Below are 22,828 nucleotides of genomic sequence, written 5' to 3'. Positions count from 1 at the left end.
CAAAACTTGTGCGTGCCCGCCGCTTTGTCCCCGCTGTGAAGCCTGTACAGCTGAGAAAGGCTCGCACACACGTCCGTAAACTAGCGCTCGCCTGAAAGGTCTGTGGATTTCAAACCCAACTCTGTCGAGCCTTAGCTCGGACAGGGGCTGTGACGGTGGTGTACATGTAGGACCTCCTGCGGGTCTGTGTGCACGTGTGTGTGTCTCTACTCTTTGGCCTGTGCCTGCACTGTCACATGCACCAGGGAGTTTCCGGCAATCCAGAAAACTAGCCCCAGCACTTTGCGTTTCCGGAAATTCCCAGGAAGAGGGTGTTATTTGGTGATCCATTTAGGCAAGTTTCTCGAGTTTCCCTGAATCTGAGCTCGCGTCGGAGCACTTAATTGGAGCACTTGGAGTGAGTGCAGTCGGCAACCAACCAATCTCCACCGAGGGCCGCCGGGGGAGCTTGTGTGTGAGAGAGAATGAGAGAGAGAGCTCTCTTGTGTGTGTATGATGCTGCGCATGCGCAGCGCACCCAGCGGGCCGGATGCTCGGGGCGGGCTAGAGCAAGAAAGCCCTGAGCCTGGGGGGGTGCGCGTTTGCAGGGAAGGGGCCTAAAAAAGAACGAAACGTTTTTCTTTTATTTTTGCGCGCGAGAGAGCCTTATTCCCGCGAAAGAGCGTCTGAGGATTATCGATGCTGGTTTACGTAGTTCTACAGCGCGACGCGGCGGTGGCACCCAACGGCACTGTTCACGCGCTCCTCCTCCCCTCCGCCGACGGCGAGTGGGAGGAGCTCTCCGTCGGCCCGTCGCAGTTCGCGGGCGCCGGCTTTGGCGTCTTCCCGCGGAGCACGGCGCGGCTCGACTGGGGTGCGCTCGAGACGCCGGTGCTGATGCCGTATTTGGGGCTCGAGACGGTGGTGCAGGATGCGCACCTCCTCAAGCTCCTCCTCCGCGTGCTCCAGGGAAACTTTGTCCCGCTGACGGTGAGCGCACGCTTCGCCCGCAGACAACACCGCGCACCGGCTCTCATAGCTTCGCTCGGGCGGACCGGCTCAGACGCCCCCCTGGAGCGCGCACGCCGCGACTCTGCACGCACGCGCCCGCCGCCTCGCCGCCACCTCGCCCGCCCCACGGCCCGCCCACCGATCCCCGCCTCGACTGGCGCACCCGCTGACGCGTCGACGGCGTACCGTTTCGCAGGCGGGCGAGGTGGCGGCGGCGGGAGGGGGGCAGCTCGTGGCGGACGGCCTGTGCGCAGTGCCCCCCGCCGCCTTTGGTGGGCGGCGGAGGGGCGCGCCGCCGCCGCCCCTCGCCCCCGGCACAGAGCTGCTGCAGGTGGGCGCACGCTCCGCGCGAGATAGAAGACCCCGTAGGCAGATGAGCCGGGAGCTACCCGAGATCTGGCCGAGATCCACCCGAGATCTGTCCGAGATCTGTCCGAGATCTGGCCGAGATCCACCCGAGATCTGTCCGTGATCTGTGCGAGATCTGGCTGAGATCTGGCTGAGATCTGGCCGAGATCCACCCGAGATCTGGCCGAGATCTGGCCGAGATCTGGCTGAGATCTGGCCGAGGTGGCCCCGAGCCGCTCCCCTGCAGGTGGCACACACCTGTGCCGCCAACGCCTTTAAGGGGAAGGTGCAGTCGCTGTCGGCGGGCCGCGGGGAGGTCGGCCGAGATGTCGCCGAGATGTCGCCGAGATGTCGCCGAGAGGTCGCCGAGAGGTCGCCGAGATGTCGCCGAGATGTCGCCGAGATGTCGCCGAGAGGTCGCCGAGATGTCGCCGAGATGTCGCCGAGAGGTCGCCGAGATGTCGCCGAGATGTCGCCGAGAAGAGAGAGACCTCGCCGGCCGGCTGCGTGGGGTCTGCTGCCTGCTCCGAAGGACGTGTCCCAGGGACGTGTCCCAGGGACGTGTCCCAGGGACGTGTCCCAGGGACGTGTCCCAGGGACGTGTCCGAGGGACGTGTCCCCGACTCGCCACCGGAGCCCGTGGCGCCGCAGGTTTGCTACCTGCTGAGCGAGGAGGTGCAGGGTGTGCTCGGGCTGGGCGGCGAGGGGCGGGGGCACCTCTGGCAGCTGCTGCTGCTGCACATGCCGCCGCCACAGCCGACCCGCATCTGCCGGCGGAGACTGTTGGCGGAGACTGTTGGCTGGGTCTCGGCGATAGGCAGCACCAGCACGCCGACCGCAACTTGGCGACGCACGTGGCGCACGTGTGGCGCAAGGAGGAGGGGTACGTCCTCATCAACGCGCACCCCGCCTTTGCCGAGCCCGTCTCGCTTGTCGGTGCGCTCGAGGGCTCACCCGGCCAGGGGGGGGCGTTCCTCGAGCTCTCCCCCCATCTCCCCCCATCTCCCCATTCTGCCCCCTCTCCTCCCGGCCTTCTCTCTCAAGAAGCAGCAAGTGTTGTCTTTCACTCCCCATCTCTCCCCATCTCTCCCCATCTCTCCCCATCTCTCCCCACTCGCCCCATCTCCCCCCATCTCTCCCCATATCTCCCCATCTCTCCCCATCGAGCTTTCCCTCTTGAGGAGCCTTCCCTGCGCCTTCCTGCAGGCATGATCAACGAGCCGCCCGCCGGCGAGGCGCCGACGACGCGCATGATCCAGGCGCGCGGAATGATCTCGGCCGCACCTCGGCCGCACCTCGGCCGCCCCTCGGCCGCCCCTCGGCCGCCCCTCGGCCGCACCTCGGCCGCCCCTCGGCCGCACCTCGGCCGCACCTCGGCCGCCCCTCGGCCGCACCTCGGCCGCCCCTCGGCCGCACCTCGGCCGCACCTCGGCTATCCCTCGGCCGCCCCTCGGCCGCACCTCGGCCGCACCTCGGCCGCCCCTCGGCCGCCCCTCGGCCGCCCCTCGGCCGCACCTCGGCTATCCCTCGGCCACACTTCGGCCGCCCTTCGGCGAGAAGTCACTCGCCGCATGGCCCAGGCGTACGCGCGGCTGCTCGACGACGCAGACCCGCTGCTCGCCGCGCGAGGGCTGCGCCAGCCTGACGGCGCGCGAGAGGCGCGCGCGCGCGCGCGGCGCATCACGCTCGCCCGAGATCGGCCGAGATCGGCCGAGGTGCAGCCGGGGTCTCAGCCGAGGTCGGCCGAGGCGGTAGGCGTGGGTGGCGCACACGCTGCCGCCGCAGGGCGCCGCGCCGCCGCCGAGAGGCGTCCCCCACTCGCTGAGCGAGCGGATGGTCCTCTATTGCACCACGCGCAAGGCTTATCGCGAGGGCAGCGAGATCAGCGTCGACTACGGCGGCCGCGTCGCCGAGATTGCGCCGAGATTGCGCCGAGCTTGCGCCGAGATTGCACCGAGATTGCGCCGAGGTGGAGCCGAGATGACGCCGAGAGATCGAGGCGAGGCGGAGCCGGTCGGCCTCTGGCTGCAGCGTCGCACGCGACCGCGTCTCATCCACGCCGAGCTTTACCCTCCCCTACCCCCACGGTACCCGAACCCAACCTCCCCTACCCCACGGTACTCACCCGAGGTGGTGCGCGGGCTGTAGGCGTCTCGTATTCGCGAGACTACGCCTCCTCAAAACACCGCGCCACGCCGGCGCTCTACAAGGTGCGAGCGAGAGGAGCTTTGAGCCGAGAGGGGGCGGGAGGGGGCTCAGAGGGAGGCGAGAGGGGGCGAGGGGGCGACGCGTGTGCATCCCAAACGGCCGCGCCGGCATGCCACGAGGCGCTGCCCTTACCACTCTCCCGCCGCACCGCACTTCGGGCGCCCCGCTCTCATGCAGGTGCCGTCGGACGAGATGTGCCCGCGCGATTGTGCGCGCGCGCGCTGGCCGCAGCTGCCGGGCTGGCACAACCCGGACATGCTCTTCCTAGACACTTCCGAGACACTTCCTAGACACTTCCTAGACACTTCCTAGGCACAACCCGGACATGCAGCCGCGTCGCCGGCCGCTCTTCCGCAAGGACGCGTCGTGCGGTGGCGCCATCCTCGTCTGCCCGGACGACCCCGCGCTCGTGCGGAGGCGCGCGCACGCACGCACACGCGCACGCACGCACACGCGCACGCACGCACACGCACACGCACACGCACACGCACACGCACACGCACACGCACACGCACACGCACGCACACGCGCACGCACGCACGCACGCGCGCACGCACGCACACGCACACGCGCACGCACGCACACGCGCACACGCACACGCACACGCACGCACGAGAGCACACGCGCGCAAACAACGCGCGCAGCACGCACATACACAAGCGCACACGTGGCGTGTCCTTGGCGTGTGCGGGCTCCGGGGCTCCTGGCCTGGCCCACGGGGCGCAGAGACGCGAGGAGCACCCTTTGAGTACCCTTTGCATCAAGACGTCTCCTGCCCCTTCCCGCACCCGCAGGCGCAAGCAGGCGCTCGGGATTGACGACGAGGCTGCGGCAGAGCCGCTCGGGACGCCGCCAAAGCAGCGGCTGCCGCCCGCGCCGCCGAGCATCGCCACGGTATTTGCGAAGCGCAAGCGTGTCGCCTAACGCCGCTCCTCTCGTCGCGCGCTGCCCCATAGCGCGTGCAGGCCACGGGTGGTGGACCCGTTTTGCTGGAAGTTGCTCGGCAGCCCATAGCGCATAGGCGTAAAGAGTAGCCCTCGATGGAGTCCCTCTCGTTGAGGTCGCTGCTGCTCGCTCTTACTTGCTGGTCTCTCCACCAACGACACCGGACACCGCCAGAGTATATTATTTTGTCCAATGCACATGACATGAGCTGCACCTAAAAAGGCATTCCTAAACCAACGGTGTGTGAGTGTGTGATGCTGATGGGGTGTTCTTGCACATCTTGCTTTAAGCTTCTTCGTGGTTTCGTTGCACGTCCACGTCTCGTGTGACGAGCGGGACGTGTCTCGTGTGTGTTGGATTTTTTTGCGATTTTGGTGTGGACAGAGACAACGACGAGAGCGAAGCCAAAACACCGTTCGCGCGTTTTAACGCACGTGTTACATTCAACCATTGCAAAACCCTGCCCTTGATCGGTACATGGCGGTGCACGCTGGGCGCGGAGAGCTGAGGATGGGAACAAGGCTCGGTGTCGGGCGAGGGAGCAGGACGGGGGATCGGCGGGGGAGCTCCAGGAGCCCCCGGCGGCGCACGCCCCACAGACGATGGGATGGTACACGCGCGACGGGCTAGCCAGGCAGCGGCGGAGGGAGGCCAGGGATTACGCCCCCAGCCCTTGCCCGTCCATAAGGCCCGCACTGGGCCTGCCACAGCAGCGCCGCGTCGCTCACAGCAACCCACTCCCTCACACTAAAACCACGCGGCCGTTCGACGCGCACTACGTCGGCACGGCTGGGCGCTCAGAAGCCCTGCAGCTTCTCCGGCGTGATGGTCGGGTTGGCCTGCATTAAAGAGGGAGGTCGGTCTGGTAGGCGCGCGGTCCGCGTGGGTGAAGGGGGGTGGCAGGGGGGGGGGGGGGGGCTGAGGTGGTAGAGGAGCGCGCCTGGGTCAGTTGCTGCTTCCCCATCGCCTTGTAGTCGAACGCGCACTCGTGCTTGTCCGACGCGCGGTGGCCCGCGCAGAAGAAGTACTCGCATTTGCACTGGAAGCCGAGCAAGCCTATCTTCTTGTTGCAGGTCCAGCAACGCGAGGTGTTGGTCTGCACCGGCTTGGACGGCTCGCCCTCGTCGGCGGGCGCGTCGGCCGGCAGGCAGACCGCAGCAGCGGCAGCCTCAGGTGGCGCTGAGGCTGCGGCAGCCTCAGGTGGCGCTGAGGCTGCGGCAGCCGCCGCTCCGCCGGGGGCGGCGGCAGAGCTGGCGGCGGCGGCCGGCGGGGCGGCCGGCGGAGGCGTGAGGGTGGCTGCAGCAGCCGACGGCACCGCCACGCTCGGCGCGGGACACACGGCCATCGGCGTCGCGGACTCGGCCGGAGGCGCAGCTGCAGCTGCCGCGGGCGCCGCCTTTGCCTCCTTGGCGACCTTGTATTTGTAGCACTTCGAGCACATCCCCATGGTCTGCGGGTTGCCGAAGAAGCCGCAGCCCTCGGCGCAGAGCGTGGGGGCAGCGCTCACGTTGTCGTTGGACGCCTCCATCGCGATCCGGGTGTTCTGTGGTGGGCGCGTGGACTGTCAGCGCGGGGGGGGGGGCGGGGGAAGTGGGGAGGGGCTCGGGAGGGGTGGGCGTGCGGGGGGGCGGCGCGGGCGAGGCGCGCTGGCGGCGTCCGCGCGGCCGACGCGCCAGCGCGCGCGCGGCAGCCTGCGTCTCGGTGGAGCGCGCGTAGCGTCAGGAGTGGGCGGGCTTACCTCTGCGCACGCCTTGACGCCTTTGTGAAGCAAAGAGAATTTTTCGTTGCGCTTCTTCCTCTGCGGGCGGACCTTCTGTCCGCAAAGGCGTACACCTTGACCTGCCCAAAAAGAATTCTATTTGCGCAGCACACTGGCCGCCAGAAAAACGGTGTATGCACGAGCTCCGCCTCCGGGCGCTGCCGCCACCGGGAGCGGCGGCGGGGAGCGGAGGGCGGACGATCGTGTGGCGAGGCCCGTGTCGAGGGGCAAAACAGCGTGCGCGCGCGCCGCGGCGGCTGGCGGCTGGCGGCTGGCGGCTGGCGGCTGGCGGCTGGCGGCTGGCGGCTGGCGGCTGGCGGCTGAGGGAGGGTGTAGAGGATGTAGAGAGAGTGTAGAGCGCTGTAGAGCTGTAGAGATGTAGAGCGCTCTGGAGCGCTGAGAGCTGTAGAGCTCTACATCCGCCGCGTGACGAGGCGGGTGCAATTTGAGCGATGTAGAGGCGCTCTATCTACAACCTAAAATACCTCCGAGAAACCCTTCGGGTCGCTCCTCATCGCAAACCCTGTCAGCAGAGTCTCCTACGGGAATGTACGTAAGAGCTACATACACTGAGAGAGAGCTATAAGTACGTACACTGAGAGAGAGACGTACACTGAAAATCTCTACCACAAACTCTACATCATAAGCGGCGAACGAGGCACGCTCGCTCTCCGACATGAGGCGCGTTGCACACTTGCCAGTGCTGCCCTGGCCTTCTGTGTGCCCGCCCAATAATGGGTGGGAGGTGCCTCTGCTGCTGTGGCATGCCTCACGGCTGCGACTGGCCGGCGCCTCGGCGCGTCAGCTCGGCTCGGCGTAGCGATAGTGGCCTTCGCAACTCGCCTGGACTCAACGCTCAGGCAGGAGCTCCCGCCAGCCGAATAAGTTCGACAAGGAGCGAGTGACGGATAAAGTCGTGTGAAAGAGCTGTGAAAGCGAAAGTATCGAAATTAATTGCCCGCCGCAGGCGAAGAAAATTTTCAGGGTTTTTGGTCTCCTACGGCTAGGGTGCCCACACAGGCGCCGCTGTCGCGGGCAGAAGCGCCGCAGTGAAGGTGTGTCGGGCGCCATCTACAGGGAGCCGACCCGGTCGGGTAGGGGAGGCAAGCGCGAGCGGGTGGAGGGCAGTCTCGACCCGCCTACGGCGTTGTGGTGAGGGTGGGTATGTGGGCGACTCTTCCTTTGAATCAGGAGCGTCGCCGCGCGCCGCCATCGCCCGCCGTGTGCTTCTTTGCCGGTGAGCGCGCGACGCAGGCACCTATCGTCAGAGGGGGGGAGGGTGAAGCGCGAGCGTTTCGTCGACCTAGGAGCCGCGGCAAGCGGCATGTAGCCCACTGATAGCCCCGACCCAGGCCTCGTAGCTTCAGATCCCGAGCGCCGGGTCGAGATAGCCGTCGCGAGACCTAAACTCGAAAATAAAATGGTGAGTTCGCCGACTCGAGAACGGTGCCTTTTATCAAACCATGCTGCGGGGTTACAAGTTGACAACTACGTCGCCACACCTTCCGCATCAATAGCGGCCCAGCCACCGCTGGTCGGTGGTAGACGGCTGTCGCGGAGCCCGACAGCCGCGACAGCGGCGGCCGGGCCAAGGTGGCGGCCGAGAGGGTGCCGCTCGTCGAGCCAGCGGCTGCCGCTGGCGACGAGGGGGGTCCGGACCCGCGTTTGGGGGCGGGTGCACCGGCTCGATGCCGGGCGAGCGCAGCGCCCTCCAGTCGGAGCGGCTCGGGCGAGCGAGGCGGTGGCGCTATGGGCGTTTAGAGGCGCGCCCATCGCTTCTCGCAGCTCTGCAGCGCTGACTTTGGCACATCGACGATACAGCCTCGAATATTTCTCAGATTTATTTTGCATGACCTGTCGGGCGCCGCCGGCTGTTGGATGCGTGAATTCTTTTTTCTAAGTTCGATTTTCTTTTGACCACGCCGCGCGTAGGGCCCTTAGGGGCCTAGAGAGCACAACTCCCTCTCCCTTTTCTCCCAGTAAGCTAAAAGTGCAGTAACCGAAGGTGGGCCGCTACATACGTCTCGTACCTCCGCTCTACCAGAGAAAACCTCCCGGACCTACTATCGTGCCGGATGCGCCGCTCGCCACTCTCGGATCATCCGGCGCAGCATGTGGTGCGGGGAGAGGCCCATATGCTCAAGCTCACCGCCAGTCATCGGGCTCGTCGACTTGGTCGCGAGCCAGCGCTCGATCGCCGACCGCTCGTAAGCATGCCCGTCCGCCGCCATCACCGGGTCGCTCATCACCTCGGTCGTGATTGGGCAGATGAAGTCGGCTGGTGGGTCCTCCTCCTCCTCCACCGAGGGCGGCCTCTCAGCAGCCAAAGAGGACGTCGCTTGCTCGTCGGGCGCCCGCCTCTCCTCCCCCAGCCTCGCGCTCTCCTCGAGCGCCGCCGCCAACTCCGCCTCCTCCGCCGCCGCCAGCGCTGCCTCATCCTCGGGCTCCTGCGACGGGCCAGCGCCGCCTCCGCCACCCTTCCCCTTCTTCTTCTTCTTCTTCCCCTTCTTGCTCTCCCTGTCGCGCCCCCCCGCCTCCCTTTCCGCCTCCTCCTCCGCCAGCAGCGCCTCGGCATGCCGCGTCGCCTCCGCCTCTGCCACCGCCCTCTCCGCCGCCCTCTCCGCTGCCTCGGCCGCCGCCTCCGCCGCCGCATGCTCCTCGAGGACGCGCACGCACCCGGCGTGGCCCCTCTCCTTGGCATACTGCAGCGCTGTCTTGCCGTTCTCAGAGCGCAGTGCCGTGTCCGCGCCCGCCCGCAGCAGGCGGAGCACGACGGCGGGCTGGCCTTGGGCGGCGGCGACCATCAGCGCGTTCCAGCCGCCGTTGCCCTGCTTGTTGATCTCCGCCCCGTGCTGCATCAGCAAGTCGACCACCCGCTCGTGGCCTTGGCGGGCGGCGAGCATCAGCGCGGTGCTGCCGTAGCTGTTCTGCTTGTTGATTTCCGCGCCGTGCTGAAGCAGCAGATCGACCACCCGCTCCTTGCCGTCGGCGGCGGCGAGTAGCAGCGCGGTGTTGCCCATGCTGTCCTGCAAGTCGATCTCCGCGCCGCGCTGAAGCAGCAGCTCGACCATTCGCTCGTGGCCGCAGCGGGCGGCGTACATCAGCGCGGTGACGCAGCTCACATCGCCGTCCCAGCAAGTCGCGTTGACCCGCCCGCCGCTGTCGAGCCACGCCAGCAGCGCCGCCTCGTCGCCTTGGAGAGCTGCTTCCACGGCCTCTTCGGTAAGGCTGCCCAGCGAGCCGAAAGAGGCCGCCGCACTCCCTCCCGCCGCCGCCTCGCCCGAGGAAGCGCCGCCCGCGCCGCCCGCCGCCGCCTCGCGCCGGCCCGCAGTCACCTCCGCGATGTGCTGCCGGAAGGCCTCGACGCACGCGCTGTGACCGTTCTTCTTGGCCAGCTGCAGCGCGGACTTGCCCTTCCCAGAGCGCAACTTTGTATCCGCGCCCGCCCGCAGCAGGCGGAGCACGACGGCGGGATGGGCGGAGACGGCGGCGAGCATCAGCGCGGTGGCGCCGTCGCTCCTCTGCAAGTCCATCTCCGCCCTGTGCTGCAACAGCACGTCGACCACCCGCTCGTGGCCGATACTGGCGGCATACATCAGCGCGGTGGTGCCGTCGCTGTCCTGCAGGTTGACATCAGCGCCGTGCCGCAGCATCAACTCGACCACCCGCTCGTGGCCGGTCATGGCAGCGCTCATCAGCGCGGTGGTGCCGTCGCTGTCCTGCAGGTTGATCTCCGCGCCGTGCTGAAGCAGCAGCTCGACCACCCGCTCGTGGCCGTCGCTGGCGGCTTCCATCAGCGCGGTTTCGCCGACGCTGCTCTGCAGGTTGGCATTCGCGCCGTGCTGCAACAGCAGCTCGACCGCCCGCTCGTGGCCTTGGCGGGCGGCGGCCATCAGCGCGGTGTCGCCTTGGTTGCTCTGCTTGTCGATCTCCGCGCCGCGCTGCAGCAGCAAGTCGATTACCCGCTCGTGGCCGCTGTTAGCGGTAAGCATCAGCGCGGTGACGCCGCTCACTTCGTCTACCCTGCGAGTCGCGTTGACCCGCCCGCCGCTGTCAAGCCACGCCAGCAGCGCCGCTTCGTCGCCTTGCTCAGCCGCATTCCCAACCGCTTGGGGAAGTCTTCCCACTTTGCCGGTCTCCGCTGCCTCAACGATGGCAGCTCCGGAGTTGCCGCCCATAGGAAAATATGCGAGAAAAAGAAAAGGCTGCGAATCCCTGTGTGGTGGCGGCGTGCCGTCCTCCCATCCCTCCCTTGGGTTGTCCGTTTTCTTTCTTTCTTTTTACGATTGTAGGAAGAGCTTTAAAAGATCGCTGCAGCCTTTCCAAGAATTTAAAGAAAGAACGCGCTTTCCAAGAAGGTGGATAAAAGAAAAGGCCGACCAGGCCGCTCGCGCCCCGCCGCTCTGGAATTTGGCACGGCTGCGCTGCCCGCGCTAGCCCGCAACGTCAGTGAACGATGCCATCGGCAGAGAGGACGCGCGCGCGAGGCGATGGAGCGCGGCGAACGCCATCGAGGGGTGAGAGCGTGGTAAGGCGAAGCGACATAAAAGCGAGCAGAAAAGCAAGACAGGTCCAGGACACACAAGACAGGTCTTGGACGCTGTGAGTGGGAGGGTGAACGTCTGCGCTGTGGGGGAGTATGGTGTATGCCCCGGGGAACAGTCAGGAGTCCATAGGGCAGCGCACGGTGGAAATCCTGGCCGCAGCTTCCCTGCCCTATAATAGGTCTCGTCTGACAACAAGAACGTCGCCGGCCACGGCGGTTGGATGACGCCATCGGAGAACTCCTACAAGAACACCTGCTGGCAGGCTTGGAAGCGGGCGCTTGAGCAGGGCGACGCCAAAAAGGCGACGTTCTGGTTTGAGAAGAGGCGGGACTTCATGATTGCCGTCCGCGACGCCAACCGCGAGGCGCAGCAGCGCGCCGCCGCCACGGCGTCGAACTGAAGTAAGCCCACATGCCCCACCGTACCCTGCCATATCCCACCGTACCCCTCATACCCCGCCGTACCCTGCCATACCCCGCCGTACCTGCCATACGTACCCGCCAGCGTACCCCACCTACCCCTCATCTCTCTCAGGCAGCGGAGGAGGCAGCTGCTCAGGCAGCAGCGGCGCAGGAGCAACTGGCCATTGTCCGCAGCTAACGCGAGGCGGATGGCACAGCAGACGTTGGTCGGCCGCGAGATCGTCGGTGGAGCAGCCGAGGGACGCGTGCTGTACGCTGACACCGGCCTCTCCTTCTGGGGCGGGTGCGACCCGCAGACGGGCGTGATCGTCGACCACACTCACCCACTGCACAACGAGTGCGTGTGCGGCCGTGTGCTCGCGATTCCCAACGGGCGAGGGTCGTGCACGGGCAGCCAGGTGGTGCTCGAGCTGCTGCTCAACGGCGTGGCGCCCGCCGCTCTCCTGCTGCGCACGCCAGACGTCATCCTCTCCCTCGGAGTCATCGTGGCGGAGGAGGTGCGGCCCGCAGACACTCCTCGCCCGCCCCGCCAGCTCCACGCCTCTGCTCCCAGCACCTCTGTGCGTCCACGCTCTCTGGTCCCACGCGCTCGGCGAGTCTTCTGATCCCACGACTCGGCGAGTCTTCAAGACCGCCGCGGCGCGTATGATGCGTCTACCGTTCCGCGACACGTCCACGACACGTCCGAGACACGCATCCCCGCGACACCGTGCGCGGCTCCTCAGCCGCTCGGCCGCCCGTGTCTGAGTCGTGAGGGATTGCATTCACAGCTCTTCGGTCACTCCATCCCGATCGTCTCGCTCGGGGACAGCTTCGACCGCCTCGAGGCGCACACGCACGCAGCGGTGGCGGGCTCCACCGTCATCTGCGGCGCCGGGCCGTTGCCGCCCGCACCCCGCTCGTTTTCGACGGCGGACGAGCGCCTCGCGGCGTCGGCGCTGCAGCTGGAGCCTGAGGAGAGGGCGATGCTGGCGGGCGAGCGGGGGCGGGCGGCGCGGGTGGCGATGCGCGTGGTGGCGCGCGCTGCCGAAGTCTGCGACGCGGAGAGGCTGCTCCGCATCTCGCAGGCGCACATCGACGGCTGCACGTACATCGGGCCGGGGGGGCTTCGCTTCGCGCGCGAGCTCGTGGCGCTCGGAGGGAGAGTGGCGGTGCCAACCACTCTCAACTCCAACTCTGTCGACCGGCGGCGGTGGCGCGCGATGGGCGTGCCCGCGTCGCTCGGCGAGCCGTCCGAGGCGCTCGGCCAGGCGTACCTCGACCTGGGCGCCTCGCTCCCCTACCCCACAGTACCCGAACCCACCCTCCCCTACCCCACGGTGACCGAACCCAGGCATACCTCGACCTGGGCGCCTCCCTCTCCTTCACGTGCTCGCCGTACCTCCTCCCCTCGGCCCCTCGCCTCGGTGAGCACGTCGCGTGGGGCGAGTCCAACGCCGTCGTCTTTGCGAACTCCGTGCTCGGCGCCCGCACGCTCAAGTACGCGGACTACCTGGACATCTGCGCCGCGCTGGTTGGCCGCGCACCCGCCGCAGGGGCCCACCTCGACGAGCACCGCCACGCGACTCTGGTGCTCGACGCGTCCGCCCCTCCCCTAGACCTTTCCTAGACCTTTCCTGGACCTTTCCTGGGACCTTTCCTGGAGCCTTCGCGTAGGTGCTCGACGCGTCCGCCCTCGTCGCCGCCGGTCTCCCGGCCGCCTCCGCCGACGCGTTTTGGCCGACCCTCGGCTACGCCTGCGGCAACCTCGCGCAGACCCGTGTGCCGGCCCTCACCGGCATCGCCCACCTCTGCCCGACCCGCGACGAGCTCAAGGCCTTCGCGGCGGCCTTCGGCACCTCCGGCGCCGCCGCCCTCTTCCACATCGTCGGAGTGACGCCGGAGGCGGCCGACTTGCAGACTGCCCTCGGTGCGGCCGGCAGCGGGGAGGGCGTCGAGACGCTGCGGCTGTCGCCGGAGCACTTTGCATCCGCTTGGTTGGCCTCTCGACCGCGGTGAAGAATGGCCCGCGAGGCTGTGAATCATCGAGCCTGAGAGCTGTGAACAGGCGGACCCTTGACAGCGGGGCGCCTTCCAGTGGCGGGCACGACGACGGTGGTAATTGCGGTGACGGAGGCGGCGGCGGCGGCGACGGCGGCAGCGGCGGCGGCGACTGCAGCGGCGTCGACCTCGTCGCTCTCGGCAACCCGCACCTTTCCTTCTCCGAGGTCGAGTCGCTGGCAGCAATGGTCGGCGGCGGCGGCGGCGCGAAACACCGCGACGTCCGCGTCATCGCGACCCTGTCGCGGTTCGTGCTCGAGCAGGCGGAGGCCGCGGGACACTTCCTAGGCACTTCCTAGACACACTTCCTAGACACTGCCTAGAGGCGATACGTGCTCGAGCAGGCGGAGGCCGCGGGACACGCACTCACGCTGAGTGAGTTTGGCGTGGAGTTCATCAACGACACCTGCTGGTGCATGCTCGGCGACGTGGTACCCTTCCCGCCCATCCAGTCGGCGCGCACGCTCATCACAAACTCGGGCAAGTACGCGCATTACGCGCCCGGGCTGGTCAACCGGAGCGGCTTCAAGGTCCGCTACAGCGGCCTCGCCGGTTGCGTCGCCGCGGCACGCACCGGGAGGGCGCCGCCGCGCCCGCCGTTCCTCGCGGCGTTGCGTGGGTGCGCGAGCGTTGCAGGGTTGGGCAGGGCCCTGCTCAGGCGCGGGGGGTCGACGGGGCGTATATGATTTAAAAGTGCTCTCCTGTGAAAGCACGCCCAACCTAGCGGATTTGGGATACTTGCCACCCCGAAGGCCGAAGGCGAGTGGCGGGTGGCGCGTCAGTTCACACCTTAGTCAGGGGAGCACGAAGAAGACGCGATTTTGCCGCTCACTGGCCCCGTGTATGAGAAGCAGGCGTGACAATCGCCAAAACGCACAACCCCGGGCCCGAAATCGCACAGAGACACATTCACGTATATCATTTAAAAGTACTGAGGCTAAAGGGTGTGGATGCTGGGTTGACGGAAATCGGAGGAAGCGACCCACTTCGCCACAGACGGTCCCGCGCCTCGCCGCTATGACGGGGACACACCCCGCACCGTCCGCTGTGTCCCCGTCTTTGTCCGGAGTGAAAAGTCCAACGCGCTCGTCGGTGACGGCTTCCTCCAACCTGCGCCGCGCTCGGCGAACCTCGACAGCGCCTTCGGTGGCATGCACCTCTTTGCGACAGAAGCCTGGAGAGCAGCTCCTCTGCTGCTCACACACTCTGCACAGTTGACACAGCCTACTGTGCGGCTGCCACAGCTGTGACAGCGATGGGCTCGCCCTCACTGGCCCTCAGTCACTTGTGCTGCGGCTTGTGTGAGCGACACTGCTCGGCGATACTTGCCGGCACGACTGTCGAAGACCAGTGGCGTGTGACGCGTAAAACCACGCCTTACTCAGCGCTTGGTCACATCGGCCCCGAGGTTGCAGATCCATCTACTCGTGTATGATGAGCAAGCGTGACTATCGTCTACCCGCACAAGCCCGGGCCCGAAATGGCACAGAGACACATTCACGTATATCTCATTTAAAAGTACTGAGGCTAAAGCCGTATGAAAGCACGCCGCAACCACACCGAGAGCAAAACAAGAACATGCAACGCACACGCCGGGTTGTGTCAGGCCCTGCAAAGTGCGCAGAGACTTCTGGCTAGGATCTTTGCGATTCAGTCGTTTGTAGTCAAGCGGATGCGGGCGTGCTGGGCGGCCACGCCTCGACCTTCTTGGGGAGCAGCTGGTTCGCCAGGTCCTCTCCGTGGCCTAGGCAGCCGCTTCCGCCCTTGCCCCAGGTAAAGACGGCGCTGTCGGCGGTGAGGGCGAGGCTGTGTTCGCCTCCTGCCGAGGCGGCAATAACGCGCCGGTCAGCAAAGGCCTCGACCTTCTTGGGCAGCAGCTGGTTCTGCTCGTCGCCGTGGCCCAACCGGCCAAAGGCTCCATAGCCCCAGCTCCACACGGCCCCGTCAGCGGTGAGGGCGAGGTTGTGGTTGCCTCCCGCCGACGTAGCGACGACGCGCTGGCCAGCAAAGGCCTCGATCTTCTTGGGCTGCCACTGGGCCTGCCCGTCGCCGTGGCCCAAATGCCCGCTCCCTCCAAAGCCCCAGCTCCAGACGGCGCCGTCAGCGGTGTGGGCGAGGCTGTGCGCGGCGCCAGCCAACACAGCGGCGACGCGCTGGCCAGCCAACGCCTCGATCCTCTTGGGCATCAGCTGGCCCTGCTCGTCGCCGTGGCCCAACCGGCCAAAGCTTCCACCACCCCAGCTCCAGACGGTGCCGCCGGCGGTGAGGGCGAGGCTGTGCGCGCCTCCAGCCGACACGGCGACGACACGCTGGCCAGCGAAGGCCTCGATACTCTTCGGCAGCAGCTGGATCTGCTCGTCGCCGTGGCCCAGCTGGCCGTAGAGACCAAAGCCCCAGCTCCAAACGGCGCCGTCAGCGGTGAGGGCGAGGCTGTGGCGGGATCCTGCCGAGACAGCGACGACGCGCCGCCCAGTAAAGGCTTCGACCTTCTTCGGCTGCCACTGGGCCTGCTGGTTGCCGTGGCCCAACCGACCGTCGACAGGGTAAAACCGGCCTTGCCCTCCAAAGCCCCAGCTCCAGGCGGCACCGTCGGCGGTGATGGCGAGGCTGTGCGCATCTCCAGCTGCCACGCTCACAGCGCGCTCACCCAGCGTCGAGGGGAGGCGGGTCGGCGTGTTGAGCCGTGTCACGCCCTCGCCGTGACCCAGCAGGGCTGGAGAGTAGGACGGTGCAGAGCCGCACGACGAGAGCCGCCCCTCGCCGTCGATGAAGAGGCTGTGGTACTGGCCTGCTGCCGCCCTCGCCGGCGGGTTGGACTCGCACAGCAGCGCCGAGTAGCACAGGCATCGCACGGCACAGCTCTCGTCCTCTGGCTGCGCCGGCAGCTCGAAGCCGCGCTCTTGCGCCCACAAGCGGATGCCCTCCACCGCAAGCGAGCCGTGGAAGAGCAGCGAGACGGCCGCGGCGCGAGCGATGTCGGCGGGTCCGCAATGAGAGAGGGCGCGCACGAGAAGGTCGGTGGGGAGGTCGAGGAGGCGGGTGGGCGGCGGCGTGTCTGGCGAGGGCGTGGCGGTGGCGGAGGCGGCGAGGCGCGAGCGGCGCCGCGGCGGGGTGGACATCGCGAGAAAAAGAAAACTGAGCGCGATTTAGCGGATTTGGGATACTTGCAGCGAGAATCGGAGAGAGACTGCGAAGTGAGATAGGAAGAGGCGGACGCCCAAGGGTGGGCGATGGCTAGCGCACCACACCCCTCTCCTTAAAATCCTTGTGTGGTGGCGGCGTGCCGTCCTCCCATCCCTCCCTTGGGTTGTCTGTTTTCTTTCTTTCTTTTCTTTCTTTCTGGGATACTTGCCACCGAAGGCAAGTGCGTCTGTTCACAGCTGACGAGCGGAAAACGCGATTTTGCCGCTCAGAGGGGAGGAATGAGGCTTGCGCATGCGCGAGGCCGCCAGCCAGCAGCTCCGCTCCATCAGCTCCGGGGCAGCCTCACTACCTACGCAGGCACGCGTTGTCGTTGCTGGCGGCGGCATCATTGGCACGTCAGTCGCTCTACGGGGAGAGCGACGAAGAGCTCTAGGAGCGGCCGCCGAGCCCTTCCCGCGGCGCAACCCTAGCAGCGCAGCGATCGCGCACGCGAGCGAGCGAGCGAGCACACACACACACACACACACGCGCGCGCACTCACATGCACAGACACACAGCCCCTTGCTTCCCCTTCCCCCTCAAGACCGCAAGGGCGAGGACACGCGTCGGCCGCACCCCTAGCGAAGCCCACAGAGTGGGAGACTCCTATCACCGCCCCTGCCACCCACGGCGTGAGCCTTGGCCGCCTCTGTCAGTGTGCCCGTGGTAGGAGATCAGGAGCCGGCGGAATCTTGCCGGAATGCACTAGCCTCCGGCGGGCCTCCGGCGGACGCCTGGCGGCGTGGCGCTGCGCGCCGGCCTGCGGCCTCTGAAGAGTGTGTCACACTCTGTCACCTCGCCGCGAAGTGTGTCACCATGAAAGTGGCGGCGCGCCCAAAATCAGTTTCTCTTTAAGGGTTGCCCGGCCGGGTTGCTGCAATCTCGCGCTGCGCAAATCTCGCGTGAAAGCTGTTATGGTGACTGTTAATTAATTAATTAATAAGTAATGACCCCACCCGCCGCCGCGCCGCCCCGCCCTGCGTCGCCCGCTGCCTCGCCGCGCCGCCGCCTCGCGCCGCCCGCCGCCGCGCCGCGCCGCGGCCCGATGAGTAATAATTAATAATTATTACCCGATGCTTAACAATGTGTGTGTGTTTGTGTGTGTGTGTGTGTTTGTTTGCGCTGTGTGTGTGTGTGTGTGTGTGTGTGTGTGTGTGTGTGTGTGTGTGTGTGTGTGTGTGTGTGTGTGTGTGTGTGTGTGTGTGTGTGTGTGTGTGTGTGTGTGTGTGTGTGTGTGTGTGTGTGTGTGTGTGTGTGTTTGCGCGATGGCAGGGAAGGGAAGGGCAGCGTCGAGCCGCAAGTGGCGTCGACGACGCAGCTAGGACACGATGGTGACGCACAAAGCGCAGCGTGCGCGGTAGCAGCGCGACCGCGGCCCGCGCCGTATCAGCGGCGCTCCGAGTGAGTCAGGCTGCGCTGCACAGCCTGCTACCGCGCTGGTGTCCGGTCCGAGCCAGGCTGTTCTTCACCCTCCTACCGAACCGAACCTAGGCGCTGCAGGGCAGCCGCGAGATAGGCAGCGCCGAGGCCGCGTTCCGCCAGCGGCGGCGGGAGACGGAGGTGGCGGTGGCGCTGGCGGAGAGGCTCGACGCAGCGGCGGGGCGGGAGGAGGCGTGGAGTGAGGACCAGGTGGGAGATACGGACGAGATGTGGACGAGAGGTATGTGGACGAAGTATACGGGGCGAGATGTGGACGAGATCGGCGCGGTTCGCAGAGGGCTTGTCGCAGAGCGCGTTCGGGTTGCGGCTGCTCCACGCCATTGGAAGGTGCTACACCTCGTACGCCACTATTATTACCACTTGGGCGTCCCCGTCAGCCACGTCGCGGGGCCTTCCTTGCGTACCTCCAGGCCGCCCGGCAGCCAAGGGAGTGCGTCCAGGCCTGAGTTCTTTTTGCAAAACTCGGGCGGACCTGGCGGCATACAGGAGCATGGCCCCATGCGTGTGCTGAGAAAGTATATCTGAAGTTCAGGCCCAGAAAGAGTTCTACGAATACCAGCCCCTCTCACAGCAGACTGGCACACGGGACTAGCACCACAAAAGGCCAGCAGACAACGGCCCCTTATGGGCCGTCGAAGAGGCCGACATACCCCTCCGGCCTCGCCCCCCCTTCCCAACCCTCCCCTGGCTCAGGCTCCTCATCCTCGCGGCGCGCAGTGCGCACCCTGCCCCGCGAGGACGAACCGCCGGCGTGCCTCGCGGGACCGTCGCCCGCCACCCTGAGGGGTGGCCCGTCTACCGTCTACCGGTAGACCGGGTAGACGGTAGACCGTTTGGTAGACGAGTCTACCACGAGTCTACCGCAGTCTACCGGTAGACCGTAATGAACCTACGACACCAGTCTACCGGTAGACTTGGTAGACCGCGGTAGACGGGTCTACCACTTTTTCAGCCGCCGAACGGTAGACCGCCGCCGCCGGACGGTAGACCGCCTCGGCCGTTTGAATAATGAATATGCAGCCTCCAGTTCTCCACTCTGGCGCCACTTTGGCAGACGAGCGCCGGCAGATGCCCTCGCGGCCTGCCGGCGAACGTCCGTCCGGCGAGAACGCGCGATGAAAGTGCGGTCTGCCGCGCGGGCGAAATCTGTCGGTGAGAGAGCTGTTGAGCGCGGTCGCTGTGGGCTTCACCTCATCGCCATTTCCGTGCGAGCCGCGCTCCGTGTCTTTTATGAGATCAAATGAACGTCTTTACACGCTCATCGGGCGGCACCGCTCACTGCAGAGCGCCGCCCTCTCGCGGCTCTCGAGAGCGAGTTTTCGCCAGACAGCCACACGTCCATTATGGCGCGCGTTCTCGCCGGACGGACGTTCGCCGGCAGGCCGCGAGGGCATCTGCCGGCGCTCGTCTGCCAAAGTGGCGCCAGAGTGGAGAACTGGAGGCTGCATATTCAACTGGCCGAGGCGGTCTACCGTCCGGCGGCGGCGGTCTACCGTTCGGCGGCTGAAAAAGTGGTAGACCCGTCTACCGCGGTCTACCAAGTCTACCGGTAGACTGGTGTCGTAGGTTCATTACGGTCTACCGGTAGACTGCGGTAGACTCGTCTACCAAACGGTCTACCGTCTACCCCAGTCTACCCCAGTCTACCGGTAGACGGTAGACGGGCCACCCCTCAGCCGCCACCGCCGCCCTTCCCCCCCAGGCAGAAAGAAACGGCCCCCTGGCGCCCCGCCCTCACCCTAGGCGGGCATCGCCCTGAGTGCTGAGATATGTCTGATCACTCCCCCGTCCCCGAGAGCGTGCCCCGCTGACGGCGAGACCTCTTGACTGCGCGATCCAGCTATATGTGGCAAACCACCTGACGATAGCTCGCAACGTGCGCGGCGATCTATTTGCAGCCACTGCCGGAAGCTGGCTTGCCAGGCGTGCCCGCGCCCGCTGGCAGCAAAACTGGGCCACCATCAGATCCCTCCTCGATGCACAGCGTCTTCCAGCACCCCATCCCGCCCTCCGACTCAGGCTTGCAGGCGATCATGTCGTTCCCAGTCGGGTTTGGGTTTGGGTTTTCGTTACGTGAGAGGTCTTGGCAGTACGTGATGAAGGTCTTGTCGTTGTGCTCATTACCAAAGGAGTGGGAGCAGTCGTGCTGCTTCAGAGGGTTTCTCGCCCCGTAGCCTTTCGCATACATGCAGACGCCATGGAAGGAGTCGTCACCGTCAGGGAACCCCAAGTCCCTCCTGTGTCCCCACAGTGTGAAGAGCTTGCTCGGTGTTCCGTCGGAGGACCAGTAGGGGTCGTCTGCGTTCCTGTATGTGTCTTGAGCCGGGTGCAGGCACTGCCCACCGCCGGAGGCATGATATTTGGGGCCTTCGCAGAGAGGCTTGCGTCCCTCCGCCGCACACGCCGCGACGATCTTGTCGTTTGTGCACGTCCCCGGGCCCAAATCGGCATAGAACGCGGAAACCCCTGCTGCTCCCATTGGAAGCTGCACGTCGTAGGCGGGGGGGGAGCACGGCGAGGGCGGGGCTGGCGGCGGTGAGGCCGCTGGCGGCGGTGGGCAGGGGGCCTCGGAGAGGCGGCGGCGGTTCCCCTCGGTGCTCGGGTCGGCGACGCGCTCGATGGAAGAGGCATCGACGATGTCGGTGGCCTTTGAGCCCTCAACCGACGGGCGGTCGTCTTTCGCCGCGTTGAAGCGCGAGAAAGCGAACTCGGTCGCGAAGGCGGACTGCATCTCGTACTCGGAGGCCGTGCCCTCAATGGCTCCTTCCGCCTGGGCGGTGGTGGTATAGGCTCCCGCGAAGGGATACACATCTTGCTTGCCATTACGCACCAGCCCGGGCGTGGCAAATGACTGGCCAATGAGGCCATGTGGCTTGTCGCGGGCCGGAGCGTTGCCGCGCGCCGTGAAGCTGACGTCAATCCGGTGTGCAGGCCCCTTGATGAGGCAGTCGTGGCCGGTGTCGCAGGACGGCATTCCCTTCACCGTCACCGTCCAGTTGCCGAGCTCAAAAGTGGCGCTCGAGTAGCCCATCGCCATCTTGAGAGTGAAGCAGTCCTTCTTGCCGCGGTTGCCGAAGGTGAATGCGCGGCCCACGCAGCTCCCATTGACCACGCGCCAGCCCATGTTGTTGGGGTCGAGCTCGGACGCCCAGAACGAGGCGGTGGCGCGCTTTTGTGGGGAGAGCTGCGCGGTGACGTGCGCCTCGGTTAAGAAGGTGCCATTCACAGTTAGCACGCCGTGATGCGCAAAGAAGACCGCCTCCTCCGTCTTGACATTCACCGACAGTCCGGGCGCAGACAGGAAGTTGTAGAGCGCGTTGTGCTTGCCTCGAAAGTCGGCGCGCCCGCCGTAGGCAAAGTTTACTATCGGGTCGCGGAAGACCGACGCGTCTGCGCCGCACTGGCTCAGGGGCGCGATGGCAACGGGCAGCATCCCCAAGCGGCCGATCCCCAAGCAGCCGATCGCCAAGCGGCCGATTCCCCGCGGCCGATATGGATCAATATAAGAGGGCTCCCGCGGCGATCAACACCGCAACTCCTTTTCTAAAGTACCGTCGCCGTTGGGACGGTCGTTGCTCGCGCCGTTGGGAAACGCAAGGCGCACCTTTTTGTTTTGAAGACCTTGAGCACTTGAGCACTGGATAGGGCCGATTCCGCGTGGTACGGGACCCCTCGATCGTCTCGCCCTCCCTCACTGGTGTGTTCATTGGGGGGGGTCATAACAAACACGGTACAGGATCGAGGTGCACGCTGCCGAAGCAGTGTCGTCCCCCCTCTCCCCGACGGCGATGGCGGTGTGACCGATCGAGCTACAAGAGGAGCTTGTTCAGCAGGATCCGGGGTAGTCAGATGCACTACCTCACTGGGCCTGAGATCATCGTACGACGCCTCCCATCACCGTCTCGGGTTTGTGTGGAGTCGAACCACTCCGGGGTGGGCAGGCCCACCAATTTTCGTACCATCTTGTTAATTGTCAGGATTCCTGTTGTGCAAGAGGGGAGGGGGGCTCTGACGGAGTGCGTGGCGGGAGAGGGCAGGGAGTGGGCGCGGGGGAGGGGGGGGGGGGGCTCAGCCGTGCAAAAAGCATCAATTAATAATAGTAAGGAAGACATGTTGCCCGGCCGTTCAAGAAGTCCGTCTCGATTTTCGTTTTTTCCCCACAGACCACTCGGGCAACTTTTACGAAAGGCAAAGTTTTACTTGACCACTCGGGCAGATTGGATTGCATTTTACCACTCGGGCAAACTCGATGAAACGGGCGGACGGAAACGCGTTTGCGACGGCTCGCCGGAGAGCATGCATGGAGCGGCCGGTGCGCCGCCGCAGCTCACCGATGGAGCCTGCGTCGCGGCTCAATCCACTGACGTAGCAGCACTGCGACACACTCTCCAAGCACGGCCTCTGGCGTTGCGATTGCACAGAGAGCGAGCAATAGGCGCCAAAAGCACAGATCTGTGTGCAGTGGATTTCCATGTAGGTCGCGCCCAGCGAGCGGACAACCGCGGGTCTCGGATGCTCTCCCGGACGCGAGCCCATCGTGCGAGTGGCGGACCCGGAGGCGGCCGGCCCAGCTCACCCCCAGAGAGGCCATGGCCAGGGTCAGGCATAAAAGGGGGGTGTTTTTCCGTCCGTCCTTGAAGACCTCGATACTTAGCGCACTGCTCGGGCGAGAGCTCAAACACGTGCCGCGTCTCGTCTTCGCCGCCGGCTACGCGCACAGACACATCGCATCTGCGCGTCCCCGGCAGTGGCAGTGTGGGGGTAGAGATGGGAAGTGCGGAGATGGAAGGCAACGCGCCTGTTTGATGGCCGCACGAGGCAAAATTGGGCGCTCCGAGCGCCCTCTCGGCGAGAACGAATGGGCTGTGCATCGGTCAGAGCGTCATTGAGAGGGTGGCGGTCGTGCGCTCACTCTGTCGGCCACGCGCGAGGAGAATACTGTGTGT

General features: G+C 66.0%; 4 protein-coding genes across 4 annotated transcripts; 2 read left to right on the top strand and 2 right to left on the bottom strand.

The window, feature by feature from the left end:
* Window positions 1-678: 678 nt before the first annotated feature.
* Window positions 679-4,703, top strand: EMIHUDRAFT_452034 (hypothetical protein; the record flags this gene model as incomplete). The annotated part of the gene is made up of 11 exons (XM_005765506.1): window positions 679-969; window positions 1,187-1,243; window positions 1,990-2,020; window positions 2,095-2,274; window positions 2,545-2,597; window positions 2,919-2,996; window positions 3,094-3,235; window positions 3,487-3,548; window positions 3,724-3,788; window positions 3,859-3,963; window positions 4,341-4,703. The coding sequence occupies 11 exons, from the start codon at window positions 679-681 to the stop codon at window positions 4,468-4,470; spliced, it is 1,194 nt and encodes a 397-aa protein (XP_005765563.1). The 3' UTR covers window positions 4,471-4,703.
* A 147-nt stretch (window positions 4,704-4,850) lies between these two features.
* On the bottom strand, window positions 4,851-6,246 carry EMIHUDRAFT_437179 (hypothetical protein). Its single transcript, XM_005765505.1, has 3 exons — window positions 6,230-6,246; window positions 5,432-6,034; window positions 4,851-5,330 (listed from the first exon to the last, which is right to left on the bottom strand). The coding sequence occupies exons 2-3, from the start codon at window positions 6,017-6,019 to the stop codon at window positions 5,289-5,291; spliced, it is 630 nt and encodes a 209-aa protein (XP_005765562.1). The 5' UTR covers window positions 6,020-6,034; window positions 6,230-6,246; the 3' UTR covers window positions 4,851-5,288.
* A 2,067-nt stretch (window positions 6,247-8,313) lies between these two features.
* On the bottom strand, window positions 8,314-8,532 carry EMIHUDRAFT_66856 (hypothetical protein; the record flags this gene model as incomplete). Its single annotated transcript, XM_005765504.1, has 1 exon — window positions 8,314-8,532. A coding segment is annotated over one exon (219 nt), but the record flags the coding sequence as incomplete, so codon positions are not given.
* Window positions 8,533-10,889: 2,357 nt separating this feature from the next.
* On the top strand, window positions 10,890-13,965 carry EMIHUDRAFT_464728 (hypothetical protein; the record flags this gene model as incomplete). Its single annotated transcript, XM_005765503.1, has 8 exons — window positions 10,890-10,937; window positions 10,976-11,187; window positions 11,332-11,716; window positions 11,990-12,538; window positions 12,631-12,789; window positions 12,876-13,195; window positions 13,267-13,528; window positions 13,610-13,965. The coding sequence occupies 8 exons, from the start codon at window positions 10,890-10,892 to the stop codon at window positions 13,943-13,945; spliced, it is 2,271 nt and encodes a 756-aa protein (XP_005765560.1). The 3' UTR covers window positions 13,946-13,965.
* Window positions 13,966-22,828: the final 8,863 nt, after the last annotated feature.

This window comes from Emiliania huxleyi (genome assembly GCF_000372725.1).
Source record: "Emiliania huxleyi CCMP1516 unplaced genomic scaffold EMIHUscaffold_55, whole genome shotgun sequence".
Taxonomy (NCBI): Eukaryota; Haptophyta; order Isochrysidales; family Noelaerhabdaceae; genus Emiliania; species Emiliania huxleyi.
The sequence above is the reverse complement of the archived record's forward strand: the minus strand, read 5'-3'. Positions and strand labels throughout refer to the sequence as shown.

Bases quoted from the DNA above. Each gene is read 5' to 3' on its own strand.
- EMIHUDRAFT_437179 (XM_005765505.1), bottom strand. From the start codon at position 6,019: ATGGAGGCGTCCAACGACAACGTGAGCGCTGCCCCCACGCTCTGCGCC. The intron at 5,331-5,431 runs GCGCGCTCCTCT...TCTTTAATGCAG, and splicing joins GGAAGCAGCAACTGACCCAG to GCCAACCCGACCATCACGCC.